Source organism: Scardinius erythrophthalmus (assembly GCF_964197995.2).
Source record: "Scardinius erythrophthalmus genome assembly, chromosome: 15".
In the NCBI taxonomy this organism is placed as follows: domain Eukaryota; kingdom Metazoa; phylum Chordata; class Actinopteri; order Cypriniformes; family Leuciscidae; genus Scardinius; species Scardinius erythrophthalmus.
Genome location: NC_138235.1, coordinates 19,095,596 through 19,122,004, shown reverse-complemented (window position 1 = coordinate 19,122,004; position 26,409 = coordinate 19,095,596). Strand labels below are relative to the sequence as shown.

At 38.5% G+C, this 26,409-nt stretch overlaps 1 protein-coding gene across 3 annotated transcripts in view; it reads right to left on the bottom strand.

Annotated features, from left to right (window-relative positions):
* lama5 (laminin, alpha 5) overlaps positions 1–26,409 on the bottom strand; it is an 87,411-nt gene that overhangs the window by 38,283 nt on the left and 22,719 nt on the right. For 2 of the 3 annotated variants that reach the window (XM_081387308.1, XM_081387310.1), the window contains exons 3-29: positions 20,583–20,700; positions 18,481–18,599; positions 18,177–18,347; positions 17,970–18,067; positions 14,071–14,186; positions 11,209–11,327; positions 10,913–11,003; positions 10,571–10,705; positions 10,385–10,429; positions 10,145–10,285; positions 9,437–9,574; positions 8,394–8,528; positions 8,176–8,310; positions 7,955–8,092; positions 7,809–7,861; positions 7,054–7,153; positions 6,799–6,851; positions 6,609–6,714; positions 6,435–6,528; positions 6,201–6,357; positions 4,767–4,905; positions 2,419–2,561; positions 2,233–2,336; positions 1,998–2,151; positions 1,732–1,895; positions 1,198–1,312; positions 1,005–1,102 (exon numbers count right to left, since the gene is read on the bottom strand). In XM_081387308.1, the coding sequence (XP_081243434.1) occupies positions 1,005–1,102; positions 1,198–1,312; positions 1,732–1,895; positions 1,998–2,151; positions 2,233–2,336; positions 2,419–2,561; positions 4,767–4,905; positions 6,201–6,357; positions 6,435–6,528; positions 6,609–6,714; positions 6,799–6,851; positions 7,054–7,153; positions 7,809–7,861; positions 7,955–8,092; positions 8,176–8,310; positions 8,394–8,528; positions 9,437–9,574; positions 10,145–10,285; positions 10,385–10,429; positions 10,571–10,705; positions 10,913–11,003; positions 11,209–11,327; positions 14,071–14,186; positions 17,970–18,067; positions 18,177–18,347; positions 18,481–18,599; positions 20,583–20,700 (3,179 nt within the window). The remainder of the gene's footprint in view (positions 1–1,004; positions 1,103–1,197; positions 1,313–1,731; positions 1,896–1,997; positions 2,152–2,232; positions 2,337–2,418; positions 2,562–4,766; positions 4,906–6,200; positions 6,358–6,434; positions 6,529–6,608; positions 6,715–6,798; positions 6,852–7,053; positions 7,154–7,808; positions 7,862–7,954; positions 8,093–8,175; positions 8,311–8,393; positions 8,529–9,436; positions 9,575–10,144; positions 10,286–10,384; positions 10,430–10,570; positions 10,706–10,912; positions 11,004–11,208; positions 11,328–14,070; positions 14,187–17,969; positions 18,068–18,176; positions 18,348–18,480; positions 18,600–20,582; positions 20,701–26,409) is intronic. The other variant, XM_081387309.1, reaches the window with a different exon arrangement.

Sequence of the window (26,409 nt, the reverse complement as noted above, 5' to 3'; positions counted from 1 at the left end):
ATCATAGAGTGAAAGTTTATCATTTACATATGTTTCTAAGTTTTGGCAATTTAAACATTAAAGCGAGTTTAAACAATTTAAGCGCAAAGTGACGCAAAAGAGAACTCAATCACTGTTATCTGTGCGCACAGCCACACACAAATATCCGCGTCTCAGACAGAATCGAGCTCTCTTTTGCATCTCCTTGCCCTTGAACAGACACAAACACACAACATTATCTCAAAATATATAAGTATTCTCATAAACAGTTGATTATGTCCAAATTGAACCTAAACAGTAGAGAAAAAAATCGGATGTGTATCATTATATTGAATCCGTGCATTAGGTCTTAAAGTGACAGCAGCCTAATATTCCAGATGCTGTCTATGACATTAATGTTAATCAAACAACAAATTAATCTATATTTAACTATACTATACAGTGTCATTTACATTTATTACATTTCTGTACCTGAATACTACTGTTAGACCTTACTTTATTGGTAACTTTGTTATATTGTATTCATCTCTGTTTGTAATTTGTGTCGTTATTCTTATTTTATTACTGACTATTTACTTGTCTTATAATATAATATCCTTGTAATATGATTAAACCACGAGTTTGTTGATTCGTTGTACCACTAATTTGAGTGTAGAAAAAGTTAGAAAGTGTTGCACACCAAAATAAAAGTAAAATAAAACAATATAAATAATATAATATTTTTAGAAATATAAAATAATAATATGAAATAATAAATTAAATAAATCTACAAAACAAAATAAATCCACAAATTTTGAGTGTAGAAAATTAAAGATAAAAAATATAAAAAGTGCTTGAGAGTTGAACACCTAAATAAAAAAATAAAATCCCAAATGAAACTATCTACAAAACAGAGAGTTAGAAAAGTTCTGCAACAAAAAATGTATGATAAAATAAAAACTATAACGTGTAATTCTGCATGATGCAACAATCAAAAATGTTTGATTGAAGCTGTTCACGATTCACAAGATGTATGTGTTAGTCACCTGTCTGGAGAGAAGTGACCGTGCGTGCTGATGCAGTGAACTCTGGGCTTCAGGTACTCCATGGTGAACTGAGCACGAGGGACGAGGAACACTTTATGCTGGAGGGGAAAACCAACGCACACTTGTAAATGCCATGATTACAGTGGACACAAATAGCCTTTATGGTGGAATTCAAGCAGACGAGCTCTCTCACAAGGAAGAAACTGCTTCTTCTATCGGTGGCGATAAGCCGGATATCAGCCTCTGTGGACAGAGTGAAGACCGCCACGCGCTTCACGTCATCTACAGACACTGCACGGCACAGGAAACTACACACACACACACACATAATAAGAGACACACAGAAATCAATCAGCAAATGTAGAAAAAATTACGAAAAAAGTACCAATTGAACAAGGACATGTCATCTTAATTTTTGATGAATATGTAAAAATAGCTCATTAAAATAGTTGTGGCTGTGATGTTACATTAAAACAATATGGCTCATTTCACATGCAAAGTGGCTAGTCAATCATAAAAGAGGTCATATAGAAGTCTTAAAGGTATGATATCAAAAACAGCACGCTTAATTCAATGGGTCAGAGAGAGAGTGGAAAATATGGACCTCAGGGTAAAAACCTAAAATACTACAATAAATTACAGAATATGATCCATTCAAGTTGAGAGTGAAAACCTAAAGCACAAAAGAGCAGGCTGAACAGAAAAGGCAATCGCTGCAACGTCACACCTGTATTTGCAGTGGAGCAGTGTGATTTGCTCTTGGTGAGTGGGTTCACCCGCTGAGTTGACAGACACAGTGAGAGTTTGAGGAGCTTGATCTTCACTGGCGTACTCGACCAGCAACACATACTCTCCAGGGACAGGAACACGACCACGCAGCTGAACAATCATCTGAACACACGGATGGGATTTTTTTATGTTTATGTTTTATGCGAAATTTCAATTTTGTGCATAAGTTTCACAACTTTGCATGTTTTTAACCTATGTGCTTACATCATTGCCACTGCAGATAGCCATGCTGGGATGGCGAGGTGTGATCTTTTCAGTTTGGCAGGGTCTAGGCAGGTGATTATCAAACCTGCAGCTGGCATCATTACTGGAGATGGACGGGAACTCATCCAGAGACAGATACATGTACTGCAGACAGCTAAACACACAAAAAAGACAAATAACACATTAACAGGTATACACATGACATTTATACACAAAAAGTTGCTGTACTACTGACTTCTGACTTGCGCTCTGTGTGTTGCTGTATGAACAGGGTTCAGTCACTTGAAGTTGCAGGATAGGAGCCTCATAATAGGCACTGGGCAAAAGCACCAGGTAGTCCTGCAGGGAGAAAGAGACTCAGAATGCGTGTCCAGCGTTTTCTCGTAATAATGTAGAGGGAACGTTTAAGAGGTGGTCCTACCAGCAGGATGCCCTCCGCCTCAATGATCACAGTCCAGGTTCCTGGGTTCAAAACGAATGGCTCCACAAAACTGTTCTGAGGCACGTTCACAAATGTGGGTTCTGAACTGGGAGCAAAGACGATCTGTTTCGACTGCTCAGAGCCTGCAAAGAGAAGGATGGAGATCTAATTTATGGGTATGGAGTCACACCTTTTGATGAATTACTAAAACATGACATGTCTCTTTTGTTATGAAGTTACATATTTTTATTCATTATTAATATCAAGATATTAGTTGTTGTACTAAAAGTAGTTCATTTCAAATTAAAAAGCTGGCATCATTTACTCATGGATACTTTCTTTCTTCTGTAAAACACAAAAGGAGAAGTTTAACAGAATGTTCTCTTTTCCATACAATAAAAGTAAAAGGGGAAAGATGAATCCTAATAAACTCCAAACATCAAAATTAATACGTTAAAAATGGTGCAAGTGTACGTTTACACGATAACGATGTACTAAAAATTGAAAGGTGTTTCCTCATACAGACGACAACATTGTCAAGACGATCCCTGTCCACATGGAGCAGTGAAAACAACTAAAAACGCAGTATTCTGCTGCCAGGTCAGTAGTTGGCGATGTCACTTTGTAAAGAAACACTACGCGTCTATAGACTGAACACGTTATACGCATGAGCATGGCATCACTGATTTCACAAATTCATGTTTTTGTAGTTTACACAGAAGATAACGCTATTGTTTTCAAAAACATGCACTTTGAAACACATATTTCAGGGCTCCGATACACAGGTGTGTAAATGAACAGCAAATCTTTTTTTTTTTCAACTGTGTCATGTAAAAGCCCCGTAAAACTATTAGAACAAATCTGAATCTGTATGATTAGCCTTTATACACCTATTTAAGCAGCCACGTTATATATGTTTGCAATAATGTTGCCACATTTATCATATTTTGTGTCTATTTGGAGGCAGACTCCTCAGTCAGGTGTTAAACCAGTAGTTTAATTAACTTTTATAATTATTTTTTAATTAACTTTTAAATGCGCAAATAATTGTTCTCCTAAACTTATGTCAATTGATGACAAAATAAGAGGAAAGGGGTGCACCAAGTCATAATTGTAGCATACCAAGATGAAAAACAGGTTTTCATTCAAAACTTTAAGATAATTTACCTATATTAAGACAAACAGAATAAAAAAATAAAATAAATACAGCTATAAAACATAATCAATTTTGTGACCATTAATACTTGACCATTTACTTAGGGTTTATACAACTGGTTATTTGCTGAGAGTATTTATTATTTTATATGTTTTATATGTTTTATTTTTTTAGTTTGTTGGTTCTTAGATTTCTTAGGTTCTTAGTAAAAGCCTAACTAGAGATACATGCTACAAATTAGCTATTAACTAGAATCATATATATATAGAGAGAGAGAGATCAAAATTGAGCAGCATTTAGTTATACTTTATTGTCCCCGTCAAAAAAAAAAAGTCCATATGCCTCAAGCTCTACAAGTCTTCTGAAAAGATTAAGATAGACAAAAAATAGACAAAAACTATGCAATTTGGTATGATGCTTCATATAGACCACTTTTATAGTAATATTACAATGCTCTTTTGTGATATTTTGAGTTTTCATTCTATGGAAACAAGCAGCTCGGACATGCTGTTAAAACTCTTTTTTTTGGGATCAATAGAAGAAAGTCACATCATGAGTAAATGATTACAGATTCATTTTTGGGTGAACCTTGTTACTTGAATAAAATAGATAAAACAGCAAAATTAATAATAATTAGTAATAATAATATAATATAGTCAAAAGTTCAAGTAGTTCTTTTCCGGAACCTCAATTAACAGAAAGAAAGCAATGACAGTTCAGAACTACGACACTGAACCGTCAGACATACCTCTTCTGCTGTTCTGAAAGGCTGTGATTTTACCGTTCGACACGGCCGACCGCGTGTTTACATATCTGAGGATGAAGCGCGTGAGATACACGTCTGCTTCACGTACGTGCACCATCATTTTAACCGTATTCTGAGATGGAGGACAAGGAAGACAAGGAGAAGGGGAGAGAGAGGGAAAGAGGAGGGGAGGGTGTACAGCACATAACAAGGCCTGAGTTAAAGACCTGATCTGTGGCTTTCTGATCAAGCTGGGGGTGATCATGTGATAGATCTGAGGTGCAGGTAGCACTGTGAGTGTCTTGAATATGGGGAGAAGAAGGAGGGTTTGCAAACAGAGGATCAAGGAGGACAGGAAGTCGCCAGCTCAGAGAGCAAAGAAGTGAGGAAGGTAGAAAGATGGAGAAAATGCAGATCATCAAAACAGAAAGGTGCTCAGAGACTTACAATTCCCACACAGGAAGTGTCTGCCATCCTCGATCACAGAGACCCGCCCCCTCACGTCCACGCTCCCGCGGTTCACATAGTGCAAGACCACATGAAACAGGTCTGGAGAGCCAACCACCACCTCAACCAGAACCCGAGGCTAGAGAGCGAGAAAGAACGGCCCACAACAGAGAGACAATTGCAAAGCTGTTCCTCAAAGCCACCACCAACCAGCACTACAGCCCAACACAGCAGCCAATGTACGCAAGCAGCACCAATCAAAACCCTTGATCGAAGCCCTCAGCCAAGCCAAAGACACAGCACATTTCAATGACACGTCACAGTGATATTCTGAAGTTTACACACATGCATGAACTTGATCTCATTCGTCTTTACAAAATAATAACAACAATAACATTTTTATTATATTTAGTTTAAATTTCAAATAATTTATATTTATTCACATTATATTCAATTTCATTACTTTAACAGTATCTTTAAAGTCTAAATGAAAAAGCATTTTACTTCTGTAATGTGATATACTTCTTAAGCCCCTTTCACACAGCGTGTTGATCCCGGGAAATTGCCGTAAAATTGCTAGAGTGCCTTCTGTTTGAACGCAAACACGTCCCGGGATTGATGCCGGGATTGATGATGGGATGGGGAACTAGTAACATTGCGGGGATCAGTCCCGGAACGTGCCGTAAGGGGTGTGTCGTAGTGATGACGCACGTGCCATGGAAATGACGTGGTTATCGTGCGACTCTGTTGCTCTTAGAAGAAAGTTTGTGTTCGTCATCAACAAAGATATCCGCGCCGAAGCTGAGATCGTTCGACGCGTACAACATTTTCCGGAATCTCTGTGTGAAAGGGGCTCTAGTGAAACAGGAAAAAATCTAGACTAAGACTTGATGTTGTACACATTAAAATTGTCCAAAAAGTTGTCTCTATATGACAGTTGTTCGGAGAGAATGAACTGAAATGGACTGAAATGAGAGGACTTGGTGACATCACCAAAAAGAGGAAAGTTGTTACATTTTGAAGACATTTACAAATGTACTAAAAAAAGTCCATTTTGATTTAATGTTGACATTAAGTGCTTTACAAAAAAGTAAAATGAATACACAAATCGCTATAATACACAATATTGAATAATATATTTGAATATTATTATTATTGTTGGTATTGTAATTTTTAATATTAATATTATAGCTTTTATTATTATTACAGCAATTTGTTATTATTTATCATACAGTAATGTAATTGTTATAGATTTTATTTATACTATCATTATTATATATTCATAATAATAACACAAATTAAATTCAATTAATATTTACCATTGATAATAAAAAACATGATTTCAAGGTACAAACATTAAGTCTCGTAAGTGTGTGTGTGTGTGTGTGTGTGTGTGTGTGTGTGTGTGTGTGTGTGTGTGTGTGTGTGCCTCACCTGTATGAGGGACATCTGGGCGTACCCCCTCCAGCTGAAGCTTTCAAACTCCAGAGGATTGTAACCAAACCTCACCGGACGTCCATCCACTGTGGTTCCGTCCTCCACCTCAAACTTCATATGGTGCAGGTCTGGGAAGTAATGATCCGGCCGTGGCCTAAACACGCACAACAGAGTGATGATATCAAGCCACACATAAAAGTGATTAGTGCACAGTGTGTGCTTTTCACTTACTGGTTGCATTTGGGTCCCTCCACATTGGGTCTGCATTGACACCGTCTCTCATTACATGCCTGCCCAACGGAGCCTCCGATGTCACACTGGCAGCCTGCATGCAAACAGGGACGAGAGTTTAACCCATCTCTTCACTGAAATATTGATAACATCTGCTTGGAATTGATTGTGTACCTTGGCACCCAAAGTAGTTGTTTTTCTGAAGGTTGAAGTACCCATCCTTGCACACCCTACATGTGTCACCGCACACATTGGGTTTACAGTAACAGTGGCCGGTGCTCTGATACACACACAGATGGAGGTTTGTACTTTTCTCTTGGAATTGCATTTTTATGATGGAGCTATTTTGAAAATATTTCCATACCTGAGTGCACTCTGCAACCTCGCTCATTGTTCCTGCTGTATTACAGTCACAGGCTGCAAAATCAATCAGAATATATATTAGCAGAAATATATAATCTATATTATTGTATATACAGTTTAACTAACAAGCTACAGATTCACTATCACCAGAGTCTGATTGGTCACCAAAGTTAACAAAATGGCAGTCAATTGTTTACATCAATCCCCAATCACTCAAAATGGCATTTTGTGCTGTGTGTCCAAACTTTTCTCTTACTTGAGCATCCATAGTCTGTATGGGGAGAGAGATTCCAGAAGAGAGGCTTACAGCGATCGCACGCCGCCCCTTCTACATTCGGCCGACACTCACAGGAGCCCTGAGGTATAAAAAAAACAAGCACTGAGAGTCAGGACTAAGAATAAATGTTTGTAAATGACTGTCCAAGATCCTCAATTACAGCATTAATTAAAAAGTAACCATGTAAAATATATGATTTTTTTTTAAAATACATAAATATTATTACAATTTACAATAACTGTTTTCTATTTGAATATATTTACAAATGCAATTTATTCCTGTGATGTCAAAGCTGGATTTTCGGCATCATTACTCCAGTCTTCAGAGTCACATGATCCTTCAGAAATCATTCTAATGATGATTTGCTGCTCAATTTGCTTATTATTAATGTTGAAAACAGCTTGATATTTTTGTGAAAACAGTGATACATTTTTCAGGATTATTTGATGAATAGAATGTTTAAAGTAAAATGTTTAAATGTTTATGTAAAAATCATCTTAAAATTATAAATTTTTAACAATTTAATGCATCCTTGCTGAATTAAGTATGAATTTCTTTTTTTTTTAAATACCACAAACTACTACTGAAATGTTGCTGCATACTTCGCATAATATTATATTACATATACATGATATTTAAAATATCACTCAGTATACATACAGTATATGCAGTATCATAGTACTCCATTCTGAATGTAGCTATACTTATTAAAGAAAAAGATCAATAAAGCTCACCACAGTGGGCAGGATATCATTATGAACAGAGCCTGCTGGGTTACATGTCCCAACTACAGCATAAAAAGAGAAAGATAACCATCAGAACTACTGTAAATGAATTTATAAACAGGATTTTGTTTGAGCAAACGTCTATGCAAGATCACCTTGGCAGAGGGGAAAGCCATATGACCCAGGCATGCAGCTATCACACCTCTGACCCTCAATGTTTGGCAGACACACACACTGACCAGACACTGGATCACAGGAACTGAAGCGAGAGCCCTCCACTGAGCAACGACACGCTGAAACAGAGAAAATCACCCGTTACAGCAGACAATCCTTCTCTTGGTAATGTTTCCACCGTGATAAGAGTCATGTGACTTACGTGAGCAGCTGGGATAAGAGTAGTATCCGGGTGCACACTGGTCACATTTGGGGCCACTGTAGTTGGGTCTGCAGTTACACTGACCAGACACACTACAGCTGGAGTCCAAAGATGTTTGAGGGTCACAAGTGCACACTGGGAAACAGGATAAAAAGAGTGTATTTGCGTAAATCAGACTGAGACTTTCTTCATGGAAATTCACTGTGTGTGTGTCTCACCCTGGCAGTTTGGATATGAGTGGAACCCTGAGCGACACTGCTCACAGCGAGGACCAGTGAACTCCGGCCTGCACAAACACTGACCGGCTACGTCACACATCTCAGGCATAGAGCCCACAACACTGCAACCACAATCTACAGACAGACAGACAGACAGAGAGAGAGAGAAATTAAAACTTGAATGTTAATAGTATCAAAGTCAACATGAAATGCATTGGTAATCCATTTTACTTCTGTAATGTGACATATCCGAGTGAAAAGTGACTTGAATTGACTGGATCATGAGTAGACATTCTATACAATAATGTAGCAACTGAGTGTGAGTTTGTGTGAGTTACAACTGAGTTAATAGTCTAGACTGATTAACTTACACTGTAGGCACAATTTTGCCTGAATGATTCAGTGTTTTTAAACAAATCAGCTGAGTAAAATATTCAGTTATTCATAAAGACACACTTGTTTCGTACCTAAGTGAATCAATGTTTTTGAATAAATTGGTCTGGTTGAGTGAATGATTCAACGACTCCCTTCTCAAGACAAGTCACTTGTTTAATTTCAGAATGAATCAGTTGAGAGAAAGATTCAAATGACAGATTCATAAAGGCAGTCGCTCAACACTACCTACTGGAATAATGATGTAAACTGCAGAAAGAGTCACTAAAAAATCTCCACCACTAATACACAGACAAACAAACTCACAATCTGTGAATGTGCAGACATAGACAAGAACAAAATTCCCATTGCTTTTGGAATGTTATTTCAGCACTCAGTCAATCAAATTAGTAATATCAGCCAAAAAGTAGAGGTGAAGAAAGTTATTTTACATTTTAAAATGTGCACTGATGAATCATGCACAATAAGACCAAGAATGTGTGTTAAGCCAGTGAATAGGGTAAAAATATAAATTGATCTTATACAGACTTCTAAGCAGTAAAAGAATGCACAGGAAACAGTTTCTTTGTGGCTGCATTGTGAAGTTCAAGGTTTGGCAGTACTCATGGGGAATTTTGGAGTTCAGTGAGATTAGAGTTGGCAAGACTCACATTGGCACAGTGGGTAGTTGAAGTAGCCGGGCGCACACTGCTCGCATGAATACCCCTGAAACCCGCTCCGACAAACACACTGGCCCGTCACTGCGTCACAGGACCCATCCAGGCAACCCTGGCCTGAACACTGACAGCCTGGGGGGAAGGGAGCGAGAATATGGGCATGTTTGCATTGCCTTTGTCTTTGGGTGGTATATTGTGCTCGCAAACACTCCAACTATGCACAAGAACAACAGCGGTTTAGCAGACAGACAACATTGGTGCGACAATCTGCATGTGTTTGCTCAGATGTCATCTGCCGCCGCAGCTTACAGAGACAAAAAAGACAAAAATGGGGCAGCTGATTTGATCTGGGACTTAGCAATGGACATACACACAGATACACAGAGAAATGAAAAGTAATATACTTACTGTACATTAAAATATCACTGTGATTAACTCAGTGACAATCATAAGACTCTTAAATAGCATTTAATAAATGCTTTAATTTAATAATTTTAATGTTCATTCAGATATAGTTAGATTCATATACTTCAGTATATTAAACATTTCAATTGACATGAACTGTTCAGCTGTCTATTATGTTTGTTAATGAACAATACCTCATATGCACCTGTTTATTTATCTTTTTGTTTTTTAAATACTTATAATCATGTGCGGCAGCGGCATTAACATATTAAAGGGGCAGAGTGTATGTGTCCTTACGTTGGCAGTTGAGGCCGAAGTGTCCATGAGCACAGGTGTCGCAGTGCTCTCCAGTGAATTGAGGTTTACACACACATGTATTGGTGCGAGGGTCTGTCCTGCAGGAGTTCCCTTCTGTGCCAGCAGCACTGCACTCACAGTCTGCAAACACAAGAATTCAATAAAACAGGTGAAAGAATCAGTGAATAAGAGTTTCCTCAAATCAAATTCGAGTCAAGTTGAATCAAATCAGTGTCTTACTGATGATTTCCCCTGCAGGTCTGGCCTCTCCACTGATGTAAACCTCTGACGAGAATAAACACAAGAAAACACAATTGTTTGATAATTGTTTAGAGATTAGCCACACTGGATGAATTCAGATGAAATATAATTCATGAAAGCTTCAAAGACACACACAGACACACACACACACACACACAGACTTACGGTAGCAGTCAGGGAAGCGTTCGTATCCCTCAGCACATGCGTCACAGTTCTCGCCGGTGTAGTTGGGTTTACAGTAGCAGCGTCCAGTCAGGTCCTCACATGTGCCGTCAGTAAACTCAGACTCACACTGACACTCTGCAAAACCACACGTGAGTGTGAAAAAACATGCTTTAACTATATCTAGTTTTATTTTAATTTAAATGCTTGTATGGCCAGTGTTGTTATCACAGTGTAAGTTAAAATCTCTTCAAATGAAAACTGAAAATATGAAATTAAAAGTTAATTAAAGATATAATTATATAAATAATTCTAAAATAACACTGTGTATGATTGAAGACTCACTTGAACAGGCGAGTGGGGACTCCAGTGGATGGTCAGGTGATCTGTAGTAGCCAGGAATGCAGTGCTCACAGTTGATGCCTGTTGTGTGGTGCTGTGAGAGAATAAAAATCATAGGATGTACTTGCAAAAACAATCTGTGTTTCCAAACCCAGTGAGCATGTATTTGATGCCCACAAATGTTATATGCACCAATGTTGCCCATAAATGCCATAAATGTATAGGTAGGTTTTGAGCCAGAGCCAATGCCGCTGTACTGCTTTTGCATTATAATTGTGTGTTTGTACACCTGAGCCCACCTGGCATTCGAGACACACTCCACCGCCCCTGTATTCCCCCTGCATGTTGAGACTGGTTCTCCGCTGGTCGATATTTGGATCATAGTAGCACTCTGATGAGTGTCTGTGGCAGTTACATGCTGAAAACACACACACATACGTCACCATATAGTCAGCCTGAAGATGAAACACACTGAGATTAATAACTCATCTGCCAGTGCAGAGAGAACAATACACAAGCAGGGAAGGACATACAGAGACACACACACATCAGTGTCCACCTGAAGAGTTCAGACTGTCCAAAGACGAATGACAGCAGAGAAGGGAAAAAGAAAGAGAAAAGACAACAGCCATTAGCTAGGAGTGAAGTTAGCAAGGAGAAAATTAGGAAAAAACTGTCAGGTAATCTTTAGATTGTAGAATACATGTTAAAACATATTGACAAAAAAATAACATTTAATAATTGTGCCCTTACAAAAATTGGTAGCTTGGTATTAGATTAAGTAGATGTAGCACATGACAAAATCTAGTTATCCCAGACGGATTACAGACCTTAACAATTTCTTTTTTCTTTTTTTTACAATAAAATGTAATTACAAAGTATTCTACACACAATGTGACATAATTCAAATAATGGAGTCATATTGGATAATAGGGCTGTAAAAAAATTAATGTATTCATTTTGTAATGTCTGTGAAGCAGCTCTCTGTAAACAAACACCCGATATAGGCACACAAAAAGCTGCTTCAGACAGCACAGCAGCGCCGTATTGAGTTCTTCTTTGCACTTGAAAAGACAAAAACACACAATGAGTCTTAAATGAGTTAAAGAGTCTTACATGAACATAAAAAGTTATGAGAAAAAAGGATAAGCGTCATGTGCGTCAGGTCCTACGGTAGTGACAGCAGCATATTAAACTCACTGCTGTGATGTCTGTCATTAATGTTAATCAAAGAACAAAAGACATTTTAATCAATTTATAATTCCTGCAGTGAAGACTATGAAGTGTTTATTCAATTTTCTTTATATTTTACCTGTTAGATGCTCAAAAAGCTCACACAGAATTTTCAAACAAAGCAATTAACCAAAGCTGGTCAATGTGGCGAAATCAACCAACTTTACCAACATGATACAGATGCAAAATCGTGGGGAAATCTTTCAATCTGACACCAAATTCCTATTTCAGCCCAGTGGGTTTAAAATTTGTGGTTGCAGCTAAGAATTGCATCACTAACAACACTTGACTTGATACTTGTTAACACTTGAATCAGCTGTGATTAGAAAAACCTCACACTGTCAGAAAAATGTTTAAATATGCACCAGCAGGCATTAAATAGCTCTCAAAACTACAGAATGTGTGTTTTTCCTGTCCCACAGTGGAGTCTTTGACAGGACATGCGGTGTGGAATGGCTGTGTTTTGTTAAGGGTCCAGTCCACTGACGGCAGGGTGAGGACACTGTGACCCGGCGTGAGATGAAACAGCTCTGTCAGATGGGACAGTCTCTCTGGCTTAACTCAAGCCAACTCTGCTCACAGATGTGCTATAAACCTCACCGAGGTCTCTCTCCACACAAAAGGCCAGTTATATATTTGGGAACTCAGAGATTAGATTAGGTGAGAAACAGCGGATATCCAACAACATTCTCAGTGGAAACGTTTTCCAGACTGAAACGGCTCCTAATACACAGATAGACACCCAAAGAGTGAGACTGAGATCCTCTTAAAAGCATTGTGGGACTATTTTTACAGTGTGTGAGAGAAGTCAGACTGGATTAGTGTCTGTATGAGCTCACAGAAGGCTGGGGCTGTTCACATAGACTGCCAGCCGCTCTTATTCACACTGTCTCTGATGTCTTACTAAAGCAGGGACTACACTGATTCTAAAGTAAACCTTTCAAAAATCCTCGCACAACAAAGCCAAATTCTAGATCTGAAAGGCTAATATGTATTCACATTTATAGAGGTATCAGAGGGCCATTTTTACCCAGAAGAAAAAGAAATACTGTAGTAAAAGAATGCGTATGTACAGGTATGTGGTCTTTCTTTACAAAGTGACATGGCCAACTACTTTTCTGGCATAAATAATACAGCGTTATTAGTCGTTTTCACAGATCCGTGTGAACAGAGATAACGTTGTCATCTTTACGAAGAAAAATCTTTTCTGTTTTTAGCACATCGTTGACTGTAAACGTACCTTCAGTTTGCTAATGGTTTCCTGTTTCTTTGTTCTCATTTTCCCGCCACTAGTTTGTCACCATGGTTGTTGATTTAACAACATGATTTAACATGGTTGTTTGTATTCTGTTCATTATCACTGTGTATTTAAGTCCCTCTATTTGGTTCATTCAGTGGTCTGGTATTGTTTGTGCAACGCACTCTGTTTCACAGATGCTCGCTTTTGTTTGCGCTGGAGTGGATTGAGTTTAATAAATTTAACTTTGATTTTGATTCGGGATCCTCTTCATCTTTACTGGAACCTAAAACGTTATAGTACATAAATATGTAAATGTATTTGTAGTATACTTAGCATAAAATAAAAGTATTTCAAATACATTATATTTATTTTTTCACTAGAGTTGTGTGATTGACTGAATGAAGAAAGAAACAGATCACAAAACCAGACGCAAATGAAGTGAAGATATTAAGTTTTGGAACCTTCTGAAAAAGTCACACGCGTACTTTTAGATGTCATGTCCATTCATACATAAAGAAGAGCACTGTTGGAAAGAATAAAGAAAATGTTGTTCTGCCATTAAGAAAGGAAAGAAGAAAAGTCTCTCAAAAGAGAGAAATCATGTTTATTGAACAATGTGTCAAGGAGGCGCCGGCAGGTACTAAATCTTTGTTTTGTGGGCTGGCTGGATGCAGAGTGGAGAACTCACGTTCACATTCATTGGCACTGTAAGTCGTGGCTGGTTTCCATGGAAACTGGTTGAAGCCGGGGCAACAGCGATCACATGACGGTCCGCAAGTGTTGTGCTGGCAGTCACACAGAAGCCTGGGGTACACAGACATAAAAGACAAAGCAAAGGTTATCCCTTGAAACCATCCATCGTTCTATCATCCACATGCTTTTTCATGAAAAACTGATTTCATTAGGCACTTTACTTGTCCTTTTACTTTGCAATAAAAACTTATTATAAGTAATAAATACTGAATCATTTTACAGACTATATATTTATTTATATAACGTACTGTATATATAATGATTTTTTAAGTAAATTCTCACTGCCATGTTTGAAGGTTAGTCTCATGAGAATCACTCTTGTCCTCTTTCTGTCTCAATCTCGAGGGGCCAGTATATGCAAATACTAAAGCACTTCATGCCTATGGGAATCAAATGAGCCACACAAGAGCTTAAAGTGTTTTAATTCAAGTGTCTAAACTTCTCACTGACCTTGCAGCTTCCATGAAAAGAGTGAATTAGGGAGATAGAGGGAAAGCGAGAGAGCCTTTAAAACCTGAGAGCCTGAAAGGGTTAAGTTCTTCACGCTTGCTTAATTTTCCTACGACATCTGAAAAGCTGATCGAATTAACTGAGGTTTGCTCACGGGTGGCTGCATTTCCACACGTATCATTATAAAGCTACATAGCGGACAGTAAGGAACTGCTACACACTTTACATATGCCATATTTAAAAACAATTGTATAAATTCACATGAAAGCACTGCAAAAAGGAAGTAAAACAGTATTTACATGATTTCAAAAGCCATACAGACTTTTTTTATTCGCTATGGCGTTTATCAAACAACACCAAATGCAGGAGTACAGAGAGCCGGCTCTGGATTCTTCCTCAAAATAGTTTGTGAGCACCACCAAGTCGTGGATTACGAGAGAATATAGCGGCTCTGGGCATGTGACCAAAAGCACAAATCTTATTGGTTGGCCAGTTTTCTTTGCCGTGTGATGGAAAACAGATTAGAACACCTCAGTAAAAAATGTCACATTGACGGTACGTGAATATTCGTGTCAGTCTGAAAAGAATCATTAACATTCGTTCAATCAAATTAAAAGTTTTATCACACCGAATTTTCACACCAAACATTTGTCTTAGTGTGAACACGCCTTAAATGGACTGTAACATCCATCAAAATTCACCCATTTATAAAAAACTTCTAAGATGGTCAATCACGTGAATCTTAGTTCATGTGATGCTGCGTCCCAACTTGCATAATATCCATCTTAAATAGCATTCAAAATTAGAATTAGTGTGTCCCAAATCGTAGTATGTTGAAATGAGTATTCCAAAGAAACACGATTGGTCTACTTTTTCCGGTTAGAATACAAAGTGCAGATCCGTGCGCACTCTAACGGCTAATATTGCCCACTCTAAAGGAAGGAAATTAAATTCAATTGAATGTGGAGGATTTTAATTGTGACAAAATGATTGGCATAGTATATAAGTAGGTGAATTGGGATGCTGCATGACTATTGATGGGGATTGTGGCTAATTCCATGCAGCCACATAAACACATTCAACAAGCAGACTTTTCACTTTCACTCATCTGAGTACTACCAAGTGCACACATATGGACGGACGCACACTTTCCCTGAATCTGTTTAGACGGTTCAGCTTGAGCAGCAGTTTAATCCTTCATTATCATCCATCCACAGTGAGAGCAAGTGTTCCAGAGCCTTACTTCAAATGAGCTACAGCCAACCATACAAACCAACCCCACCCAGAGTCTATTAACCCTCAGCTGCCCTCTCTAAGACTTTAATACACATGCCTGAACCTCTAACGCTTCGGGTTCAGCTTACAGCATGGAAGAAGTTACCTATCTACCCAAATTCCCCCATGAATCAACTGCACACTGACATCTGTTTAACTCCTGGTACCTGTGGGGCAAACAGGTGGATCTGGGAAGCTTATAGATGGAGCACGCTTTAGAGATTGACCTGTGACCTTCAGTGTCTGACTCACTCTCTGGGTTATCCTCATTTAGCTCTGTCAATCAAAACCCTCCACCCTTCACTAACTGTCTGTATTCATTCAGTCAGCATTCATTCATTCAGAAAAGTATTCTCTAATAATACTCCTACTATTTCTGCATATATATATACACTATCATTAAAAAAGTTTGGGTTCGGTAAGATTCTCTTATGTTCACAAAGGCTGCATTTTTTGGATCAAAAGGTGTGTGGTTCATATTGAAATATACAGGTGTGACAGTCTCAGAGGAAAACATCTGGTCTCCTACATCCATATCGCATGTATATCAGAAGATCTCTACAATATCAGTAACACGCACAAAAAAATCCTATAAAGAGGAAATGACAAAGAACAGCAGATTTAACAGAGATCCATGACGGTTATGGAAACTCTCCAAACGCAATGTTAGCATATGTTTCTTGTTGCTATGATCTGTAGAACCTTCTGGGTTTTGATAATCCCCACACAGGATTTTTTTTTTCTCAAACTGATATATATGACACCTTCCAGGTGGTTCATATTCCTGTGTGCTTGCACTGAACGCTGCAGGAATCTGTGGAATGAGTGAATAGAGTAACAGACTATTTATCAGCAGGGACAAAAACTATGACCGGCGGATACGTCTCGATTGCGACATACAAAGAGCCAGGAAAATCTCTCAAGATTCCTGAAATATTACACAAACCGTTGTCGGTTAAACAGTATGATCTGCTTTATATCCAACGGTCTTCTACACTAAAGGACCACATACACCACATACATTGGCTTAAATGTTTTCATGACTTTTTAACTTCCGACGTCATCTTGGAACATGATTAAAGTAGCAAAACAAATGAAGCCACTGGATACATTCAACACAAACTTCTACAATGACCTGAGTGAATGAAACCCTTAAGTGAGCCAATGCTGAACTGATCCTTTCAGGGCATTGGTCAATTAGCAGGGAGGCTAAGAACAGAGTGATCTTCTGACAAGCTAGTAAATCCAGACGCCTGCAGGGCCTCAGAACTCAAGAATGTCCCTCCCCAGCCACCAAGCCACCATCACTCACTGTCCTGAGACACGCGACGAGCTGCTCTGACTATGAGCTTTCTAGCTAAAAACCCTGATGCGAATATCCTAAACAAAAAAAACAGATCCAGCATTGGTTGTTTTGTGATATGAGTGCAGCTGTTTTCTAAAACTCTTTTCTAAAACATTGGGTTTGAGGATAAATAATATTCTGAGGTGGAAATATATGCAGAAAGCTTGGAATCAGGCAAGTGAAGACTCCTCAGAGAAAAGCGTCAGGGCAGCATGTATGTGCCTGTGTTAGTGGTCTGCAGTGCAGGTGGAAACTAAAGGTAATTTTAACCCCCTCTAGGCACAGGAAAGAGCAGATTATGAACAAGTATGATTTAAGCCTCCTTCTATGCCACACGAGCACATTTACAGAAAGAATTGGCCCCCAGCTAATGTGGAGACGTATGGACAAATCAGTGAAAAATTTGCATATTTGCAACAGTGTAGCAACAACATTTGACAACTGATGATATCTTTACAATTGATGGATAAGGCAGGAAGAGAGTTGGCAAAACAGGAGGTTTTTTTTAATGTTTTTGAGAGAAGTCTCTTATGCTCACCAAGGCTGCATTTATTTGATCAAATATTAGGAAATACAATTACAATTTAAAATAACTATTTTCTATTTTCATATATTTTGAAGTTTATTTATTCCTGTGATCAAAGTTGAATTGTCAGCATCATTATTCCAGTCTTCAGTCACATGATCCTTCAGAAATCATTCTGACTGGTGACTTTTAAATCCTATAAATAAAGCAAATTAAAATATTCTTGAAGGTCACTTACTTGTACGGGTCATTGGGGTCTTGAGCGTTACAGGCCTCAGCGTGGCCATTACACACGCATCTTCCTCCAATACTGATGTCTTTAATACTGTAGTAATACTGAAGAATAAATGCAGAAAATGTATAGTTGGAATAATTTATGGTTTTGTATTGGAGCTTTGTTTGTCATTTTTGTCTATTCAAAACAATGAAGAGGGGTCTATCTTACTCTTCGTGTGACTGTGGGGTCTCTCAGGGCTTTGCCCATCAGGTGACCCAGCAGTGTGTTGGTGCGCAGGAAGCGCAGGCGGATGTTGGTGGCTTTGGTGAACTCCCTCAGAACAGGAGAGTAGGAGAAGTTCATGGCGCCCGGTCGTCCGTTCACCAGAGACACCACAATCTGAACGTGTGTGAGAGTGATTTAACAATGGCAAAAGTCCGACTTCACAATGATATCTAGTGTCTCTAAAAGTACTAAAAGTATACAAGTGCATCTGCAAGAGTGTTGAGACAGAGTTTGTCTGGGTCCGTACCTCTCCATTCTCCAAAGGGACAATCCGCGAGTACTCTGTTGTGCAGATGATATCGTCATCATGGTTGATCCGCTCGATCGTCCTCTTGCCAAACCGCTCGATACAGTCTCTCTTAGAGGCTGGAGCAAAAACAGAGACAATGTACAAAATCAGTTGAGAAAATGTTAGACACTGGTCAGGACAATCTATTTAAAGTCACCATGAAATCAAAATGGACAATTCTTGATTTGTTCATAGAATATTGCCGTATTGATTATAAATGATTTATCCGTACACATTTTTTTTTAATTAATGTGCCCTCAAAATCTTTAATCAAAATAACTTCCCCTCCCTCTTGCAGCTCATCTCTTCTCTTCTCTGATGATGTGTTTACTCGCGTGAGGGCGGGGCAACCTGTCACTCACATGAGATTGACCAATAGCAAACCACAACCATCCAAACAAGTACCGCCCTACAGACTATCGCAACTTTCCGAAATAGTAAATAAATTTGTGAACTTTGATTAGTAGTTGACTTTGGTTTGATTCTTGATATCTTTAAGTTTTATTATTAATATTAAGTTTTATTAAGATTATTAGTATCTTTAACTAATTCCATTTAGGAATGTCACAGTGAGAGAAAAGAAAAGTGTTGTAAGTGTAATATGAACTAATACATAAAAACAATATAAATATTATTTAAATGAATATAAATGAACAGTATAAATATAACTCTATTTAATATAAATTAGTAAATTAATATAAACATAATTATATATAATCAATTATTCATAACATTACTTGTAACATTTGTAAACCTGAACTTAACTAGAAGTACCGGTTAAAATTGTTCCAATGTATAGCTGTTGATTGTTAACATTTAGTTTTCCAACTAGTATTAGCAGGTAAGTCCATTGCTTAATGTTTCTTTGTTACACCAATATTATATTTCAATCTGAACATTACTCATAATATAGAACATCATCTTAAGTTATGTGGCCATTTTTCCCTAACAAAATAAACAATTATTATCAAGCTCTTGTTCTTCTGAATGCAAGGCTGACTCTAGACTGAATATTAGAGTATCTATGAAATAAGCTACTTATAAAGTATACGACACACAGCAATCTGTCACAAAAGGTTCTCTCCATCTTTCTCTAGCGTCTTTGTTTTGTACGGAGTCATGGAGGCAATTGTGGGTTGATGGACTGTGAGTTTAGCAAAACAACTGAAAATTACATTTCATTATGCTGATAATGTCAAACCTCCAAATGTGATGGGTGTAGTTATTGTTGCCAGGATTGTACACCTACACTACTGATGGCCTTCAGTGACAAACAAAACAACACAATATGTGTGTTTGCAAACCCTAGATCCAGAGAACAGAAAGAGCTGTCCAAAACCTGACCTTTCTCACTTAACCCACACTTGCATTCTTTTCAATCATTGAAGGCCACACAATGTTCATGAAGCTGTTTTCATTACTATGTTGAAAACTGGAAGTGAACATAACACATAAGGGGCCCTATTTTAATGATCTAAGCGCATGGTCTAAAGCGCAGGGCGCAAGTTCACTTAGGGCGTGTCCGAATCCACTTTTGCTAGTTTAATGACGGGAAAAATGGTCGGCGTGCCAGGCGCATGGTCTAAAAGGATTGTCCCTATTCTCTTAATGAGTAATGGGTGTGTTTTGGGATTTACGTGCGTTAAACCAATCAGAGTCTCATCTCCCATTCCCTTTAAATGCCAGTTGCACGTGCGCCATGGCAGATTCGCTATTTATTTACATGACGGAATTTAATAGTGGAAAGACCGAACGCATCTCCAGAGCGCAAACGGATCTTCTTGTGCGCGAGGTAAAAGTGCGCAAGCAGAACATCTTCGGCCGGATTCCACCATATCTTTATGTACACAATAATAATCTTTTACATTATAATCCTTTTATTTTAAATATTTGGCATGTTTGTGCACTGCTGTGCGTCCCTGTGTGTTTAATAAGCAGAGTGTACGCGCGTTGTGGACCCGCCTATAGGCGCACATTACTCAACTAGCAATGCGCTGCATTGCGCCGGGTGTAAGATAGGGCCCAAGAACAGTGATAAAAAGCTAATTTCGGTTACTCACAGGCGAAGAACTTCCATGGCTGGTATGTTTTCCCAAAGTCAATGGAGCGCTCCAGAACCCACAGGTCCGGCCGGGGCGAGTTGGCAAACTTGATGAGCACGTATGCAACATGGAAAAGCTGTGAAGAATGAAAATAATTCAATATAAGTTCACAATATGAATAATGTCTTATTTGCATAAACTCTATAATTTATATCTGCATTACTGAATATTAGCCATCAGCCATCTTGCTCTATCAATATCAGCAATGGCCAAAAATCTAACAAATTGGTGACAATGAACCGACCCTAACACTGTACAATATTTTAGTTTAACCTTGGTTATACATGCATCCACTGGAGCTGAAGACTGAAGCTCTTTCTATACTTTAATGGAGGCGATGACATCACCACCACCTTAAACTTCCTTTTCACATAAAGTCATCACATATCAATATCAATCCTGTCTCTGTCTTTTATATGACTGATAGATTGATAACGTCTTCGAGGTTCACAGATGTTCTCCAACACAGTGACTTAATCAAAGACATGGACATAACTGGACTGTTTTCCCTGAACTAACTCCATTAGCATGACTCAATCAACATACAGTATTTCTGCCCCAGAGAGAAAGAAAGGAGGAAGGAATGACATCATGACTTTTAAACGATCTCATGCTAAGTTAATGTGGAGATTAATACTGTTTGTAAGTATATACAACTACTACATTTGTAAGTATAATCAATTTGGCATTTGGCATTTCAACTCAATTTTTAAAAATACAGCCTAGTTTAATCTTAAATAACATAAACAATTTAGTTAAATAATAATATATATTTTATAATTATATATATAATTATATAAATGATATAATATTATATATATATTTTGTTTTACATAGGCCTACTGATCTGGGCATTTAGTCACAGTCTGTGAAATATTTTCCTGTTTAATGGTTATGTCACGTAACGACAAAATTATTTTGTGCCACATTTTGACTGACACATTGACTTACATTTGTCAGATTACCGGTGTTTAAAAAAAATCAATAATATAACAATACTAAAACTAAAAATCATGTTGAACTAGAAAAAAGTATTTAAAAATAGATTTTAATTCAGAAATGATAAAAGAGGTGTAATTTCTGAGTGCATTACCAGATACATAATAGATTTATACTTTAACTTTATCATTCTTGTCTGAAGAACATGGAATCATGGAAAATCATGGATCATGGAATTAAGAAAAAAATATTTCTTTAAAATTTGTTTACAGGGAGATAACATTTCTGACGAAAGCCAAAACTCAGCTGATCAGCTCTAATCTCCGTGGCCCATTTTAGTCTTATGTGATAACCACCTGACATTCATTTGTGTTCTTTATGCTATCTCTACCACTCTCAAAACACCATGGCACAATCTCATGGCAACAGCTGTTCTGTATAAGTTTAATAAATATTAAACAATAAGAATAATCCTATTATTAGGCATCCTATTATAAATATCAGACATTCTTCATTTAATCTTACTGGAAAAGTGTCTTCCTTAGGAAAGCCAAAGGCTTAATGCTTAAACATCCATCTACTTCCTGTCTAAGCCCCTCAGCTCTGACAACACAGTATCCCCTTCAACACACACACACACACACACACACACACACACACACACACACACACACACACACACACACACACACACACACACACACACACACACACACACACACACACACACACACACACACACACACACACACAAAACCATCCCCCACCATCTATACTAACTTCCACAACCCCTCAATGCAATGCAACGCAACCCAAAAGCCCCACTGCTACAAAGAAGCACTTCAGCCACATCAGGGGCTTTTGTCAACGCAAGCCTCCTCACAGATAAACAGAACAAAAACACATCTGTGGAAATATCTGACGGGACTAGCGAGGTGGAAAGGTGGGCTCTTTGAAATGGGGATCAGATGCTCTTTCTTCCATCTGCCAGACGGCCCGCTGGTCACAGGGGCGTGAATGAACCTGAACTTCAGACTGTGTGTGTGTGTGTGTGTGTGTGTGTGTGTGTGTGTGTGTGTGTGTGTGTGTGTGTGTGTGTGTGTGTGTGTGTGTGTGTGTGTGTGTGTGTGTGTGTGTGTGTGTGTGCGTGAGTCTGCATTTGACATTTACTAGGACCATGATGAGAGATGCAACATGCTTCTGTCAAGAGGCAGGACGTTTTATATGAGCATGAGATTATATCTAACCATATGGACCCATCCCAACGTCTTATGGGCTGTAATGCCTTTAGGGTTAACTAAACAGCTTTAAACCATCCAAAACCTGTCTCTGAGGTCACCAAATTTCAAATGATATACATTTTTTATTAAAAAGGAACAAAAACTGGAGAGATAATTAAAATGTAGGAAAAATGCAGATTTAGATGTACATTTTTATTCTTTCTGATGAAAAAATTGTGGTTGCCACAGCAAAAAAAAACAAAAAAAAAACCTAACTGCGTTGAAGCTATGGTTGCTTTGAGTGGTTGTAAGTGCTTGCTACTTGGTGCTAGTGTCTTCTGGATGGTTTGGGGTTGCTAGGGTGTTGTGAGTAGTTTCTAGGTGGCTACTTACTGGGAAAAGCTCTTTATTTGGTTGGGTTGGGCTGTGTTTGCTGCAGCATGAGGTAAGTGTGTATGAAATGTATAATACAAGTCTGTGTCCAGATTCCTTGTGTTTAATGATTGCACAAATTCCTCTTTGTGTTGCCACAGTGATAAGTGTGGAAACACACAGGTTTGGGGACTGTGAATCCCTTGGCCAATCATTAAGCACCTGAGAAACAGGCAACAGCTTTGTCAACTGGGAAAAAGGACATGGAAATGAAACGTTGTTAAACAAAAGATAAAACTAAACTTGGGTTGATATTTCCAAAGGGCTGTTACCTGATTCAGTTGTCTAAGTTGTTTCATTCTGGAATAAGTTGTCATGTGTTATGTGGGGCATATTGAGAAACATTTATTTAAACTCTTTTTGACTGTACAGAAGCCTGTTGTAGGTATAAGTGAACAGCATTGGTGATGGTGAGGTGATCTGTGCATGTCTGAACATGCTTCAAAGTGAATGTATGTACGTATAAAGTATGTTCATTCCATTTCCCTCACCCTCATCTAGTATAAGCTTTTCCCTACCTACACCTACATATTTTTTCGGTAACACTTTACTTAAAGTCTTTATGTATAATGCATTACAAGGCTATTCATAATGTACACTATAATTAATTATATTATAATAATTATAAAGTACTTATAATATAATAATTATTATTATATTATTATTATAATTATGTAATTACATCTATAGTTACACTGTTGATCCTTCCCTTCCTGCTTAACTCACTCTTAAATCTACCTATACCACCAAACCTGTCCCTGACCTTACCCGTATCCCACCTCGATAGCAGCAAAAGTGCTTTGCAATACAACATGAACGCAATACATACAATGTACTTAAGTGACTACATAGTAGTTAAAAACACCTAATATAAAGTGTGACCCAGTAAATCAACAGTTTACAGTTAATAGAGAGAAATTATTTTATTTTAAAACTTTATGTTGGACTATATATGTTTTTTTGTGCAAGAAACTTATACTTGGTGTGAATGAGCCTAACAGAGTACTATAGTAATGAACACTGGGTTGCGCACCCACTCAATCCCTATAAGCTTCACTTGTTCCCTCTCTCCCTCCTCCTATCCTCTTCTTCCTTCCATCACATTTTTTATCTTTATACCACATCCTATCATGATGCAAGCGGCGGTCTGTGTAAAGACACTGGTGCTGCTCGGCAGGAATGGATTGTCTCACAACCTCAGTCGGTCAGACTTCGGAGCGCCAGACAGGCTTGAGAATAATGGCATGCTTATGAGGAGAGCAGGAGGAGGAGGGATTACCACGGCAACGGGGGATGCCGTAACAGCTGCACGCGTCCCTTCACACCTGGAGTCCCGGCACATGTCATAAATCCTGTTACATCGTTAACTGGTATGTACATGGTTTAGTAAAATGAAACTATGATGGGTCACTCCAGAGTTCAAAGATCAAACACAGCTGTTGCCCCCTAGAGACAAAATCTGATCAGGGCAAACGGACCCCACCCATACAGTCCATTCCAGACATGCCTGTGAGAGCTGTGTTTACTGCCATCAATTCACAGCTACAGAGTCACAAGAAACAGCACAGACAGTCTATCACCTCTCAAAGCATATCACACTACAACACCGGTACATGTAACCTCAGGACATGAGTCACTGGATACTTTCTCTCTTTCCAAACACAAAAATGAACCACAAGAGCATTTCTTGTTGCAAATGTATTCTGAGTTGTTGCTAAGGCGAGTTGCTTACTGGCTCAAGTCAAAAGAACCCACTTTCAAGTTACTATAATATTCCAGCCATCCATGGGAATTTTTATTTATTTATTTATTTATTTTTAGGGGGTGCTTAGACAAACACAGGCAAAAAATTGCAAATCTGATCACTTTCTTCAAATTCCTAACCTAAAGTATGAGCAATTGTAATGAAGATATAACACCACTTATTATGCACAGGAAAAACATCTTTAGGAAAGAACATATAGGGCCCTATCTTGCACCCAGCGCAATTGACTTTGTACACCGACGCATGTATCATTCCTATTTTGCACCCACGCACAGCGGACTTTTCCCTCCACAGACGCACGTCGGTAAATTAGGGAATGAACTTGCACTCCCAGGGGCGGTTCAGCGCAAAGAGGAGGCGTGTTCCGGCGCAAACGTTCCCTGGTGCTATTTTGCAGGTTTAGAAAACAATTCCGCCACTGACCAGGAGAAACCTAGTCTAAAGTCAGTGGCGCGTTGTGCATGTTATTCATATGCTATTTTAAGGGCGCATGCTTGGCCATAATCAATGTAGCGTGTGCACAACACGCATTCACTTTGCTTATCTCATCTAGACACAGACGCAGCAGTTTTCATTTTTAGAAAACCATACATTATTACAAGGAAAAATATTAACAGACGAAAAATAGGCATAAATCTAGCTTACACATTTACCCAAATTATCATTCGCTGGTTTAACCGAAGCTAATTTGGGTGTGTTTCTCCATCCCCAATGTCACTTCTCTGTCTTTTATGGCCCTGACGAGAACGTCGTTCTCCTCGTCTGTGAACCGCTCCTGGTGTGCGCCTGGCAAATCCGCCGTTATAATAGCAATCCGCCATGGAACGCATAAGCGCACCTGCTCTTAAAGGGAATGTGAGATGTCGCTCTGATTGTGCCCAAATAAAACCACACCTATGAATAATGAAGCTACTTCAGACCAACCCATTTTAGATTTGCGTCGGTTGCAAGAGTCATTTATCCCGCCAGTATAATAGCAACAGCGCCCAAGATCCGGCCACAAAGTTACTTGCGTTTCGCGCTTGATACTTGCGTTTCAGATCGTTAAAATAGGGCCCATAGGCTATCTGTCTATGGAAGACCCCAACAAAACGAGTAAAGACTTGAAGTCAAGAAGCACGTGGGTACAGATAAGGTATTTTAAAACACATATTTGTCTCCTCAAGGCAATGATGCCAGTAAGAGAAGACAAAATACTAAGTTAGGATAAGAGACTGAAAGGACAAGAGCAGATAGAGGCAACAGAGAAAGAATAAAGTAAGCTAAATATGTGTCCAAGCCATGCAATTGAAGATTCGGTGCATAAATTTGTGTCCTGACACACTTTTCTGTTGAACACTCTTATTTATAGCTGAAATCTGGCTACTGTAAGCATCTGGGCAAGTGTGAACATGAGCAGACACTGGTAATCTGCACTCAAAATCCCACA